Source organism: Candoia aspera, chromosome 4 (assembly GCF_035149785.1).
Source record: "Candoia aspera isolate rCanAsp1 chromosome 4, rCanAsp1.hap2, whole genome shotgun sequence".
Lineage (NCBI taxonomy): Eukaryota > Metazoa > Chordata > Lepidosauria > Squamata > Boidae > Candoia > Candoia aspera.
The window spans coordinates 100,742,605-100,758,178 of NC_086156.1; the positions used below are offsets into that span (position 1 = coordinate 100,742,605).

The 15,574-nt window shown below is 44.2% G+C and overlaps 1 protein-coding gene across 1 annotated transcript; it reads left to right on the forward strand.

Moving 5' to 3' along the window:
• Positions 1 to 2,795: 2,795 nt before the first annotated feature.
• On the forward strand, positions 2,796 to 14,846 carry NTN5 (netrin 5). The gene is made up of 7 exons (XM_063301238.1): positions 2,796 to 3,726; positions 5,912 to 6,100; positions 8,321 to 8,470; positions 10,050 to 10,103; positions 12,201 to 12,281; positions 13,361 to 13,726; positions 13,877 to 14,846. The coding sequence occupies exons 1-6, from the start codon at positions 2,796 to 2,798 to the stop codon at positions 13,687 to 13,689; spliced, it is 1,734 nt and encodes a 577-aa protein (XP_063157308.1). The 3' UTR covers positions 13,690 to 13,726; positions 13,877 to 14,846.
• Positions 14,847 to 15,574: the final 728 nt, after the last annotated feature.

Below are 15,574 nucleotides of genomic sequence, written 5' to 3' on the forward strand. Positions count from 1 at the left end.
CCAGTGGATGCTCAGTTGACAAGAGATTCTCTTCCGCTAAATTGCTCATTCTCTCAAGTTTTCTGTCCAGAATTGCAATGGTTGTGATCCTCTTGGGAAACCAACATGTTTACTCAACCCTCCAGCATGGTGGAACGCAGACAAAATTGAGAATTCGACTTATCATAATCCACAAATTATTACTCCTTGATCCAAAGTTCCTTTTCAAATGTGTACTTCTTCTTGAATGATCAAGGCATCCTTTCCAACACACACACACACACACACACACACGGGACCAAATGCAACTTCTCCTTGTTTATTCCCTTTCTCTGTCTCTCCTGACTTCTCCACCCCCCAGGCCCTTGTGACCAAGCTAATTCCCATCTGTGCCTCAACTGTGAAAAGGGAGTTTAAAGCTATTTTCTCATGCTCATTAAATTCTCATCTACTTGGCTCTTGGGCTTGCTTTCTCTATTAGAGAAGGTTGTTGAGATCAGAGGCAAGAGGGTAGGGGGAGACGTCCATGTGTGTGAATTAGGGTTGTACGAATGATCAGAGAGCCAAGAACAGGTGCTGTAACAACTTTCGAGGTGAGAAAACCATGTGCATTGATCTCCATACTGGTGGTGGCCACCCACAGAATGTTTTAAATGTCAGAGATGGGAGATGAATGCCATGTTGGCTGGGAATTACAGCAGCTGAACTCGACAACGGGCAAAACTCCACTTTGTGGAGTTTTATTATAACCAAACATCTTCAGTACCATAGTCCCATATCTCTATCATATAAGTCTTAGGCTGTTGTCCCCCACTCTCTTTCTTTTTTTTGCGGAGGGGGGTTGCCTTTGAGTCTATGTTGACTCCTGCCAGGACTAGTCCCAGCAGTTTCCTTGGCAGCATTTTTGCGAGTGGTTTGCTCTTGCCTACTTCTTGCTAGGGCTGAGAGAGAGGGACTGGTGCAAGGACATCCAGTTGGCTTTGTGCCTAAGGCAGGACCAGAACTCACAGTTTTCTGGTTTCTAGACTGGTGGCTTAACAACTACCCCCAAATGGCTCTTGCCTCTCAAATAGCTGCCATCAGTTTGATAGCATTGATCCCTAGCCCAATTGCACTGGGGTTGTATTGGGATGTTAGAACAATGGCATCCTTTGTTAGGACTCCTACGACACTCTGTGGGTGCTATGTTCAGGGAGACGCTGCCAAGCAAACAAGATACTTGTGGAGAAACAAGGTAGCTTCAACCATTTGGGAAGGAACCTGGACTTAAGTTGGTATAATTATCTATTTTCTGCTCTCCCCAGAGAAATAGATTCTGGGGAAGGAAGAATCGCATCTCCCAGAGACAAAAGAAAGACTGCTGTCAGTTGTCAAAAGTTGGCATCTGCTAATGCTCAGTAGGAATCCTGTTGCTGATCTCTGGGGTCCCTTGGTCCAAGTTGTCTCCTCATAATTGCTTCCTGTTCTCCTGTCCCTCCAAGTCAGGGTTTCTCGACCTTGGCAACTAAGATGTGTGGACTTCAACTCCCAGAATTCACCAGCCAGCCATGGGCAAAAGGACAATAGAGGTGAGGAAGAACTGTGGTATTGAGGGATGGTGGGCCTGTGACAGAAGTATCCACAGGACACTTGAAAAAGTCAAGGTAGCACCTATGGCTGAGCAATCAAAGCTCTGCCCCTTTTAATGAGCATTATAAAAAGGGTTATAGAGAGGCATAGCTATCTGTTTTCCCCCCCTATGTTTATATTTAAGACTTTTAAAGATATTTATAATATACTTTTTAATTAAGTATTTGTTGGAAGATTATCAGTAAAAATAATGCAAGTAAAAAGAAGTACAAAACGTGTAAGAAGGTAAGGAGTAAGGCACAGATCATAAAGTATGGGTGAATTGTGAGATATCATAAAAACTAGATATGTGGACTTCAATTCCCAGAATTCCCATGGCTGACTGGGGATTTCTGGGAGTTGAAGTCCATGTATCTTAAAGTTGCCAAGGTTGAGAAACCCTGCATTAAGGACTTGTGGTATTGTTAAATATTTAAATCTGTAAAGAAAACCCAGATAGCATGGCCACCCATCTTGATTTTTTGGCACACACCTCTGTAGTCCCCCCAACAGAAGCAGTGGATCTTGACCAAGGAGGCCCCCAAACATGAAAGCAATATTGAGCAAACTATTGTGTTGTGTTTGTTGAAAAAATAAGTATTCTGTAACTGAAGTGTTGAGAAATCACTCACAGGCGTCATGTGGCAGAAGAGCAAACTCCTGTTTCTGGTGGTCGGTAATAATGTGCTTCTTAACAGGACCAAAAAAAGAAGGGGAAATTTTGGAAACAAAATGTAGAAGATAGGAAGCAGGGGCAGGGGACAACCTGTGACCCTTTGTCCATCACCCTTTTTTCATATCAGTTATTATAGCAGGTCCCCAGTCTAAGAACAAGTTCTGTTCCTAAGTTTGTCCTTAAGCTGAATTTGTATGTAAGTCAGAATAGTTACTTAGCATCAGTCAGTCAAATGTTTGTCTTAATATATAATATATATTTTACCTTTCTGTGCATGTAAAATACTTACAGCAAGGAACACTTCCAAATACACTAAAACATCTTAAACGTAATAACATCCAAAGTAGTATTGTGTATTTAACTCAAGACACTGTAATTAACTCAAATTTTTAATATAATAGGCTTTATGGCAGTCCATTCTGAACTAGGAGTCATCTATAAACCGGGACGTTCTTAAACCGGGGACCTGCTGTACCTTCTAATCTTCCAGGTGATGCGTTGAGCTGTTGACTCCTGGCACCTTTCCCTGGAGATGCTTCACTTCCCATGGGGTGTGGCAGTTTTCCTTCCATTCCTTCTGGGACAAGCTCCTGACCCTCAGGATTCTTGCTACGATGCTAACCGGCGCCCGCGCTACTGCCTGCCTGAGCTGGCCGAACTGGCATCAGGCCGTCTGGTGGTAGCCTCCAGTACGTGCAGTGGTCCTCCTGGGCGATTCTGTGCCTTTCGGGATTCGACCGACCCGGCCTCCAAATTCTGCCAGGGTTGCCGAGAAAACACCCACCGGTCAGAGCATCTCACCGACAGTGATGGTGGTACGACGTGTTGGTGGTCTCAGCCGGCAGCCAACGCCACGCTTACTTTGGCTTTGGGGCGGCGAATGGAAATCCTTTATGTGGCTCTCCGGTTCTGCTCCCCACGGCCAGATTCTTTGGCCATTTACAAATCCATGGACTACGGACACAGCTGGATGCCTTTTCAGTTCTTTTCCACCCGCTGCTGGCGGCATTACCATCTGCCGCCAACCACCACCATTGTGAAAAGCATGGAACACGAGGCAGTTTGTATTGAGGCTCAAACTGCGCCCAAGCCTCTCGCAGGGGGGCTGGTGGCCTTCATGCCCCTCGCAGGCCGCCCTTCGGCCCAGAAGTTCGAATACAGTCCTGTGCTCCAGGACTGGGTGACAGCTACTGACCTGCGTGTGTCCCTTGACCGCATGCACTCAGCCCGGACGCTGGGGTTGCGCAGGAAAGAGGCATCCTATGGAGTAGCCGAGCTGCAGGTTGGCGGCAGATGCAAATGCAGCGGACATGCCTCACGGTGCACAGCTGGGAAAGATGGCGGGGTACCCCAGTGTGATTGTCGGCACAACACAGCCGGCCCTGAATGTGACACCTGCAAAGCTTTCTACTGGGATAGGCCCTGGCAACGGGCAACCCCCAAAGATGCTCATGAGTGTGTGGGTGAGACTGTGGGGGAGATGGAGCACACATGGCTGAGGACTTTGAGTGTGCTTACCGCAGAACTGGGATGAGCTACAGGTAGTCCTCACTTAACCATTCGTTTAAATGATGGTTCAAAGTTACAACGGCCTCAGAAAAAGTGCTTTACGGTGTATACTTGCACTTACGACTATCGCAAACCATTGCACAACCCCCACAGTCAAGTGATTGCAATTTGGGTACTTGGCAGCCGGCTCCTATTTACGACCGGTTGCAGCATCCTGAGGTCACATGATCACAATTTGTGACCTTTTTTGCCAGATTCTAGCAAAAAATGTCCATTAGGGAAGCTGGATTCGCTTAACAACTGTCGTAAAAATGGTTGTAAAATTGGGCCCAGTCATTTGGTGACTCACTTAACAACCACACCGCTTAACAACCAATTTTTCAGTCCCTATTGTGGTCATTAAGTGAGGACTACCTGTATTTTGAATTCTGCAGAAATTCAGCCCCATTTGCACATGGTCCTTCCCAGCCTGAAGCACCACTGGAAAGATTTTGCCATGTGCGCTTTTCCAAACCTTATTCATACCACCTTCAGAAAAACAATCCATCTTGCTGTTCGTTTGTTTAGAACAGGGGTCAGCGATCTTTTCAGGCCCCAAGAAATAATTTTTTAAAGTATGTCCAAAATCTCATGAATTCTCTACATTTTAAGAGATCATTGACAAAAAAAAGAATGGCCGAGCTGTGGTGCAGTTTCACCAAAACTCTGTGAGAATTTGGCACTCACCTGAAATCTCATGGTTTTAGAGCCTGAGTCAGCAATCTTTTCAGGCATTTTAAGATCATTGCTGGACACTCCCCAATTTTTTTTTTTTGAAGTCCAAAATCTCATGAGGTCAACAATTTCACCACCACCTCATGAAAATCTGGCATCTTTATCTAAAATCTCATGTGATCTCATGCAAGAACCCTGAAATCTCATGATGTGGAAGATTCTGGCCCTTTTTTAAAAACACTTTAATTAATTTTTCAATTTATTTTGGAATTCCCTTGATGCCACCTAGGGGCACCAAGGATTTCTTGGTACCCGTGAGCAGTGAATTGCTAATTGTTTAAAACAGTGTTTTTCAACCTTGGGAACTTTAAGATGGGTGGATTCAATTCCCAGAATTCCCCAGCCAGAATGGCTGGCTGGGGAATTCTGGGAGTTGAAGTCCACCCATCTTAAAGTTCCCAAGGTTGAGAAATATTGCTTTAAAGCATTTGGTCCTTTTTCACAGGGGCAGACAATTCCTAATGCTGGAGGGTTTTTTCACAGGGGAAAGTAAAAAAAAAAAAGTCCAGATGGTGCCCATGATATGATGGAAACTTGGCCCCATTTATTTATTTATTTATCAAATTTATGTGGCCGCCCAGCTCACACAAGGTGACTCTGGGCGGCATACAATAAAACCAACAATTAAAACATATTACAGACCACTTAAAACAATTCAATTAATTAAACATAAATAAAAACAAGATCTTGAGAGGGTAAGGATTGGAATGTTATACATGATGCAACCACCATGCAGGGTTCCTGTTGCCAGGGGTTCCCCAGGCCTGTTGAAACAAACATGTTTTAAGGGATTTCTGGAAGGTCACAAAGGTTGGGGCAGGGTGAGGTTAACCCAGCCTTTCTCAACCATTTGACCCTGGAGGAACCCTTGAAATACTTTTCAGGCCTCGGGGAACCCCTGCACATTCAGGCTCAAATACAGGCCATAAGTTACAAAATTATTATATTTGTTTCATGTGCAGGCCTGTATATATGCATTAACAGCGTTCTTAAACTAAAAATAAAGAATGAAGCTTGCCTCTTTAATATGAAATTGCCTGAATTTGAGATAATTTTTAAAATAAATCGTGATCTCCCAGGGAACCCCTGGTGACCTCTGGCGGAACCCTAGGGCTCCACTGAACCCTGGTTGAGAAACCCTGGGTTGACCTATGTAGCTGCACAACGCATGTAAAAAAGGAGCAGGGTTTGATCAACTCTGTTGCAACCACCATCTGGACTTTTTTGAGCCGTCTCTCCCCCAAGGACGCCCCTGGCTTGGAGGGCTGGGAATACTGGTGAGGTCCAGGGGTGGGGGGGGGAAAGAGGTTTTGGGCAGAGTTGGAAGATGAACTGAACTGATGAGCCCCCTTCTGGTATCCTCAGCCTGCAACTGCCACCACCATTCCCATCGCTGCCGCTTCAGCATGGAACTCTTCGAACTCTCGGGGCGCCAAAGTGGGGGCATCTGCTTGAACTGTCGCCACCACACAGCTGGGCGCCACTGCCAGTATTGCTTGCCGGGCTTTAAACGTGATCTCAGTCGCCCTGTGACCAGCAACAAAGCCTGCAAAGGTGGGTCATGTCCAGATACCCAGAGCATCCTCGCCAGGAGGGACCGTGGAAGGGGGTCCAAAAAGCCAAGATGGCAGCCAGGCCTGTGTGATCAAAGCCTGCTCCTTTTTGGGGGCAGGGCTTCAATCACACAGGTACGGTTGTCAATTTGACTTTTTTGACCCAACCCTGCAGACAGGGCCGCAACTAGGGGGGGCAACCGAGGCATGTGGCCCAGGCGCTGAGCTGGTGGGGTGCCAAAATGAGTGCTGGGGGGGCGCCAAAATGGGCACGGAATCCATGTTTGCCCCGGGTGACAAAGACCCTAGTTGTGGCCCTGCCTGCAGATGTACCTTTTCTCATTCTGGGATTTCCAGCTCTTTATCAATAAGCAAGATAATTGGGCATCAGGTGAGCTTTTGTCTCTAACATGCATAGGAAATGGCTTCCAATGCATATTATACGAGGGGCACCACTGCAAACACGACATTGGTTTATCAGCCTCGCCTTATCCTCCTGGGACATGAAATCTGGGATATTTGAATGCTCAGCCAAAAGTTTTGGGTTAGGAAGTTTTGAGAAATTCTCACAAGAAGGAGGGGGTCCAAAAAGTCAAAAGGTTGGCCACAACCATACTACCAAAGCCCCACCCTTTTTATGGGGTCACGACCCCTGTATAAAAGGGGTGGGGCTTTGAGCACATGGTTGTGGTCACCATCTTGACTTTTTTGACCCCCCCTGTGGACACCCCTGGAGTGTATACAGAGAGTCAAAGTCATTTGAATAATGTCTGCAATGGTTAGGATGCACAAAAGCTGCCCTCTACTAAATTCATATTTCTTATCTGTTGGAGGTCCCAGCAAATCAGCCTGCCTCATTAGCATGAGAATGATTTCGCTCTAGGATGCAAATTCTCTATGTGCTTCTGGAGGAAGTTGTTTGTTGCCCCTCCCACATTCCTCACTTCCTCTTTCTCCCATTCTGGAAAGAAGCATGTGGCTGCAGCTCTTCCATCTTGGGCTGTGCAATGGAGTTTCCCCCTTTTCCCATGCAGCCCTTAGCAGCAATGAGGGCTAAGGGTAAATTCAGTTTAGGGACAGAAAGAAGAACAAGAATCATCTTTCCAGAATGCATGTAACTGGACCAAATAAATAAGACTTCTTTTTACTTACTTTTGAACCTACTTTGTCTAAGTGTGTAATTCTTTATGCTTGGGTGGGCTAATGGTATAAGATCAATAACCTATATTTCTCTAACATGCTCATTAATGCTATTTAAGATAATATTCTTTTTCTGTGCGCATCTTTTGCTATATTAAGCTCTGCTCCATTCAGTGGTCCTAGCTGTCCACTAATGGCTTCATTATCAAGACTTGCTGCGTTGCCTTCTAAACACCACAAGCTTATTCCCTTCCCTTGAAACTTGCCTCCAAGGCTAAAGAAATGTCATGCCTTACTTCGCTGTGAAACCATGGGAAATGTAGTGTGCTGAGGGGGATGAGGATTATCATGGTAGCTCCTCCCTGATTCCCTTGAGTAAAGAAAGCCAGAATGTGTTTTGTAGGTGGGCTTGCCTCCCTTTAATTTTGCTGCTGCAATGGTGCTTTGTTAGTGATTGTTTATGACTTAGCAGGAGGAAGGAATCCAGTCATTAGGGATCCTGTTTTATAGCTTAGGGCAGCCTTTCTCAACTTTTTGACCCTGGACTTTTCCCTAATATTTTCCAGGCCTCGGGGAACCCCTGCACATTCAGGCTCAAATACAGGCCCAGAAGTTACAAAATTATTATATTCGTTTCATGTGTAGGCCTATATATATGCACTAACGGTGTTCTTAAACTAAAAATAAAGAATGCAACTTACCCCTTTAATGTGAAGTTGCCTGAATTTGAAATAATTTTTTAAATAAACCGTGATCTCCCAGGGAACCCCTAGTGATCTCTTGTGGAACCCTGGTTGAGAAATCCTGGCTTAGGGCAATGTCTGAATCTAGGCAACCGTAGCTTGTCAGCAAACCATGGTTAAAAAACAGCCATGGCTTACCCTGATGTGTGGACCTAGTCACTATGGACAGGAGAGGAAGTTCTGGAACTTTGTCTCTTAAAGCCACAGCACTGGGAACACTTGCAGTCCTGTACAACAACAGCACACACCTTTTAACTGAAAAGGGAGGAGGGACAGACTGTTGTGGAGATGTACACAGTATTCTCATTCCGTAACTCCTCCAACTTTTCCCTTTCCAGCTTGCCAGTGTCACCCTATTGGGGCCATCGGGGCCATTTGCAACCAGACCACCGGGCAGTGCCAATGCAAGAACGGAGTCACCGGCCTGACCTGCAATCGATGTGCCCAGGGTTTCCAGCAAAGCCGCAGCGCTCGTGCACCCTGCATTCGTAAGCTTTGTTTCTTCCTTAAACCTTCTTCCACGTCAGCCTTTCGGGATGGCCCAGCCCACATTTGAGCAGCCCTTCATTTCCTGGGTTCAGTTTGAGAATGAGACGTTTTGGTACCACCTCCCCCAACCTGGCACCTTCCAAGTGGCACACTCTGCCTGGGTAAGCATAGGATTAGCAGCCCCAATACATCTGTGGGGCACCAAGTTGTGGAAAGTGGCCTTAATACCTCCTCTGCCCTTGGGTCAATAGAGAAGAAGAGCTGTGATGAATGAGGCCAAGGACCTACTGAACCTGGTTTTCCTTCTCTTACATTTGCTAACCAGAGGGTTCAGAGGGACTCCATAAAAACCTTCGTATAGCACTGCAGAGTGGTTAGCAGGGCCACACAACACATGTAAAAAACAGCCAGTGTCAATCGCACAGTCAAGGCCGCCATCTTGACTCTTTTGACCCCTATCCCCATGGAGCCCCTTGGTGGTTAGACTGCCAGTCTGGGAAGAGATACCGCTGGGAACTTCTCTCCTCTCCTGCATAAAACTTAATTGGGCTACTGTCTTACAACTTCAGGGTTGTTGTCAAGATCAAATAAGGGAGGTGGGGGTGGGGAATGATGTCTACACAAATGCGAAGTGCCTGGGAGGAATGGCAGAGAGTTATATTTTTTAATATAAAACTAGAAAGCTGCAGTTCACAGGTAGGCTGCAAGATGGACATTCCATTGTGGATAATACCCGTTTATCATTCTACGTGTCTTGAATTTGTCTCATGCTCTCCTTGTCTATATTTGCTCTTTGATGCAAAATTACATTTTTCTTAACAAAAAAAAATCAGTAGAGAAGCCACCATTCCTTTGATTCTATTCATTTCCACAAAATAATATCCATACACATTTTGTTCCATACACGCACAAACACAAACCATAAAATAACCATATTTTTTTTCAGTGTGGGCCTAGAATCGTGATGAATGGCAAATTCATCTCACTCATCCTTCCAGCATTGCCATAGGACTGGAAAGTATTGTTTCCCAATTTTAAATCAGGAAGTGAGCTCATGTCTTCCAGTAAACCCTTGATCTTTCTTACAAGGGATGCTGGATGAGGCAATCAGAGGGCATAGCAATCTCTAGTGGACTGATGTAATGGAAGCTGGGCAGCCAGGCTCTGAGCTTCTGGCGATATCATTTTCAAAAGCACCAGTCTGGGGTGGGAATTTGCTGGAAAAATTTCTGGAAGATGAGAAAAGGCTCAAGTCTACTGTAATCATTTGGACTGGTATAATGCCTTTTCCTGTGGGCTGACAATTACGAAGATCAGCTTGGGAGGGTGGTGAACAATCCTTAGTGAAATCATGGAAACTCCAACAGAATTGGGGGAAAGAGTGGCAGTGATTAGGGTGTGGACCTCCTCAATCTGTATAACATCTTGTACTTTTCTTTTTTCAAGCCGAGGCAGAGAAACTGATGCCCAAACACATTTATCCAAATATGCAGATAGAACTCATTTATTCAGGCCTGAGAATGTCTTTTTTCTGGGGGAAGATACCGAATCCATCACTCTACATCTTACATCCCTTAGGAATTCAGGAAGAGATGACAACTACAGTAATCCCACCGCAGGAATGGAATGCAGGTGAGAAGAGAGGGTGTAAATATTATTTTATTTTTTCCAAGGAAATCAATTTCCCTTTAAAAAGATTGGAAAGCCACATCTTTGGAAATGGAACCTTTTTCATCTCCCATAACAAATTTTGCAACCAGATTGTGCTTAAGGAGAGGAGAAAAGCATTCTTCTTAGAGGCACTGTATAATTGTCAGGTATCTTGAAGAGTTTTACTTTGGCTCTGAAAAAAGGCTCCTGACTTAAATGAAACTTGGCTTTTGATCTGTCCACACAGGATCTTTGCACATTTCTAGACTCATTTCCAGTTCTGTTCTCACTCAGTTGCCTTTGTTCACTAGGTGAAGTAATTTCTCTCCGGCTCAGCTGTGGTGTATCCAGAATTGGAAGAAGAAAAAAAAAGATCATTCTATTTGCAAGAATGAAACTGCACAGAGCTTGCGGGCAACCTGGTTTACAGCTGATAGGAATTCCTGTTTCAGACAGCCTTCCAGTTCTTGGGCTTCAACTGATGCAGCATGCTCCTCATGGGTCTAGAAAAGGGAAAGGGGGTTGACAGCTTCACAGCTCCCCTTTTATAACAACTGCTGAGATTTTATTTTACTTATTTTTGCACATAACCAGAAAAAAGTCATACTAGCCAGTTGATTCCACATTAAGACCCAATGGGACTTGATCTGTGCTGATATATATATATATATATATATATATATATATATACACATACACATACACATACACATACATACATACATACATACACATACATACATACATACATACACACACACACACACACACACACACATACATACATATATATATATATATAAGTTCTATATGGTCACCCAGTTCTCAAGAGCAACCCTGGGTGACTTACAATTAAAAGAAACTTGAGTACAAGGAATTAAAAGCAATATAAAATATAAAATAATATATCGTAAACTATCAGAATATAAAAAAAAAACAACAGGATAACAGAAATAACAATAATAATAGAAGCAACCAAGGCTAACTAATGCATATCTCATTAAAAGTCCTGGCCCAATGCTTGGGGGAAGAGCCAAAAGCCAAGCCCATAGAGCCTTGTGGAAGGACAAAAGGGATGGGGCCATCCAAACCTCTGTGAGAAAGATGGCCCATAGGTGCTGCAACAAAGAAGGCATGTCCCCTGGGTCCCACCTGGTGACATTAAGTCATGGAAGGGACCTCAAGCATATCCACTCTGCCAGATCTCATGGGATAAGTACAGACAACTATAGGTGATCCCTCATGAACAATTTTGTGATAACCAACACCTTGATTGTAAGTCCAGAACGTCCCTATAACATTCAGAAGCAGCTTAGATGAACACCTTCATAATTCATGGGAGTATAAGAAGTGGGAGGAAGTACAGCACAGACTTGCAAGATTCTGTTATTGCCAATCTCAAAATAGTTTTAGCCATCCTGTGGAGTTGATGTTTGGTCTGCTTAGTGGGGCTGACAGTCAACCTGAGAGGAACTGTGGAAGGGAAACAGTGCTATGTCTTGTTGCAAGGTAACACTTGGAAGGTAATGCAGGAATAGGTGCTTTCAAAATTTTGGGGACAACTCCCATAAGCTCCAGACAGCACTTGATTAATGTAGCCTGATATAATGATTGACAATGTATGGTAAGACATGACTGCTAAGATGTGACCGGTAATGCTCTGTTAAATGTGAACATACATTAGGCAACAGATGCAGTATGCTGTCCCTTAATTCTCCCTTGAAATATGAGTGGGTGTTGATAGCTGTAGTATTATTTCCTTGAATTTTTTTTTCTTTCTTGACTGTATAGTTTTAGTAAATAACATTATTACTTTACTATTGTTTATTTTTGATGTTATGTAAATATATTGAGAGCTCTTCCACCCAAGTCAAATTCCTTGTATGTCTAATCATACTTGGCCAATAAAGTGTTCTGTTCTGTTCTGTTCTATTGTACCTGGGATACTAGGAGAGCAACAGGTTGCCCAGTCCTGTTCTGGTGAAAATAATGTGTGAGACAAATAACAGGTCTTAACTGCTGTCAGATATTGCCCAGGAGAATGATTTACCCCTGTTATCTACCCCATTTGTTCACTAGGTACGGAATGTCAGAGTCATTGTTCACCACCACAAAGACGTGTCCACATGAACTTGAGGAACTATTGCAAGAAGGATTACGGTAATGTTTATTATTTATTTGATATTCTACCTTTTTCTGCAGAAGCTCAAGGGATGTATTCTCTTCTGCAGTTTTTTCCCATGAAAACAACCTGTGAGGTAAACTCTGCTGAGACATACATAGTATTGGCTCAAAGTCATCCAGTCAGTTTCCACAGCTGAGGCTAGATTTGAACCTGGGGCTCCCCAGTCCAACCACCTTAAGCACTACAGGTAGTCCTCACTTAATGACTGCCCTGTTTAGCAACCATTCAGTTACGACAGTGCTGGAAAAGTAACTTTATGACCAGTCCTCACATTTATGACCGTCATAGCATCCCCACAGTCCTGTGATCAAGATTTGGGTGCTTTACAACCAGCAGGTGTTTATGACCGTTGCAGCATTCTCTGGTCATATGATCACTATTTGCATGCTTCACAGCCAGATTCCAACAAGCAGAGTCAATGGAGAAGCCAGCAGTAAAATTGCAGGTCACAGTCACGTAATGTCTTGCTTAACGACTGTGGGTGATAAGCTTAACAACCGTCGCAGAACTGAGGTCATAAATCCATCATGGTCAAATGATGTCTCGCTTAATGACCACATCACTTAGTGACGGAGTTGCCAGTCCCAATTGTGGTCATTAAGCGAGGACTACTTGTACACCAAACTGATGTACCATATCTCATTTCCCTGCCCACTATTTCATTGCTTGTGAAACTGCGATCAAATAAGCAACTGGAACGGTAAACCAGGAAGTGGTGGTACAACATGCCCCTCCCACACAATCAATCCAGGGAATACAGTTTCAAAAAAGGGAACATATAAAATCAGTAGTCTTCTTGCAAAAAGTGAGGCTGTGGCCCTCTGATACATCCTGTGTTAAAGCACCAGCTTTCTGGGAAATGCTGCTTTTCCAGGGGATGATGTGCCTGGTGATGACAGCATGGGGTTGCAAACTGGAACAGTAGATGGTACTGCTGAAGAGATGGGAAGGAAAGTGATGTCATAACTCCAGACATAGGGAAGGATCATATAACAGTTCACTTCCTGATAGCTTTCTTCCTCTTTTTTGGTAACCTTCACAATACTGATGGCAGTTCTCCGTGCCCAGCTGTCGGCCATAGAGAAGTCTGGGGCATGGTGGCAATTTACAGCCTCAGTCCTCGCTGTCTACCGCCAGCGTCATGTGCCCATTCGTCGGGGAGAGCAACCGCTGTGGGTCCCGGAACAAGATTTGGCGTGTCAGTGCCTCCACCTCCAAGTGGGCAAGTCTTACCTTATCATTGGCAACGATGATGAGTCACCTGACCCTGCCCAGCTAATCCTTGACAAAAACAGCCTGGCCCTGCCCTGGAGGGATGCTTGGGCACATAAGTTGCGGAGTTTCCAGCAGCAAAGCAGGCATGGAAAATGCTGGGGCATCTGAGCCAGAGAGGTAGTGGAAAGCCAGGCTGAAGAAACAGGTAGGAAGTGGACTGAATGGGTAGAAAATCCTTAGTTTTACGCACTCAAACTGAGTTTCAGAGTCCTACAGAAACACCCTTGGGTATAAAAAGCTGATTTTAAAGTTTTAGTTCTGCATATTGATGACCCTTCGTTCATCCTTCTGACAGACCTGGGGGACGAGAGCGTTATCCCCCCTTTGCAAGATGGAGGAACTCAGCTGAACTAGAAACTTGATTTTGGAGGGATTAATGGAAAATATTTGGGCATGAGAAGCTGCCTAAACTGGCTGTGAGCGCTGGAACAAAGATGGAGGGTTCTTCCTTACAACTAGGTTAAAGCACCATCCACCAGCTTCTGAGCCAGCAGGAGATTATCCAAGCAGAACATTTCAGCTTCCCAAGCAGGCCCTATCCTGCCACAAGGACAATGCCAGCAAATAATGCTATCTTTATTTACCACATATTGGAAGAGTCCCCTGGCTTTGTTTTCCTTCTCCCCCACCAGCCAGTGGGAAGACGTTCACCAATCACTCTTCTTAAGGTAGGACTGGGCTGGGACAGGGGTGAAGTTGAGTTTTGACAGATGGCTAAAGCATTAGTCTTTGTCACCTGTCAAAACCCAGTATTTTGGGGCAAGTCTTTTTCACAGCTACATTCAGAGGGGACCCCACTAACAACTGACATCAGCTGATAGTCCGATTTCTTTTGGTCATGAGTTTGGCACTCTTCGAGGGTAATGTCTAACTTAGTCAACAATCAGTCCTGACAGTAACTCTTCCTGTGAGCCCCTGAAAACAAAAAATGTCAAAGTAGTTAATAATTGAAATGTACTGCACCTTTAAAAAAGCTGTATTATGTCAAAAGATATTTTAAACATGGCAAGTTACTGCATGCCCATAAAAGAGAAGTTCTCAGACACTGCGGTGTCAAGAACCACTAAAATTTCAAATAGGTTTGACCTTTCCTGTCACCTTGATATCATACATTCTGCTCTAAATAATACAATTGAACTAAAGCTAAATTGAAACCCTCGAGAAATGCAGTGGTTTTGGAATGTAAGACTGACAGAAAAATGTTTGATATAAAGAATTCCCTTTGAGCTGGATGGCATTTCTTGATAATAAAAGGTTAGAAAATTTGTCCTGGTTGCTTGATTCAAAGAACTGAAGTCATAACAAGAAACAACTTGATATCCCTCCTGAGTGTGGCTGGTGAAGGTGGGAGTGCTTAGAATTTTTTCTGATTTAACTCGCTTCCTTTTTAGTATTGCTGATACAGTGCACAGATCATTAAAACAACTTTAAAGGTTTTACAGTTAAGCAACATCCACCACAATCCCAACACATTGGGTCGCTCTCCTACTTAGAACTGAGCTGATGTAATAAAATCTTCTGCCCCGAATCCTACTGAGCTAAACAGGCACATGGACACATAAACATTTGGGAGAAATCCTTATCCATAAATAACAATTATGAACATCGAGTTCTATTCAAATGGATTCAATAGACATTGAATGCTTCATCTGATGCTTAGGACTCATTTCCAGTACAGTTAAGCTAAGCAAAAACCTCACATTTTTCTTACTCTGCCTGGACAACCTGGCTGTCCAGAAAGCCTACAGCAGTGTTTCTCAACCTTGGCAACTTCAAGATGTGTGGACTTCAATTCCCAGAATTCCCCAGCCAGCCTTGCAAACCTATCATGCTGTGGAACTGGGACTTTCATGGAGAACAGCAGGAAAACACTTTGGGGGCTATTCCAGAAAAGCCCTAAAGTTACTTTTAAAAGCATCCCAAACAGGAAACAAAATTTGGGAGAGATGCACACTGAAGAAGCAGAGATTCCCCTTTTTCTCTCCCATTTCCC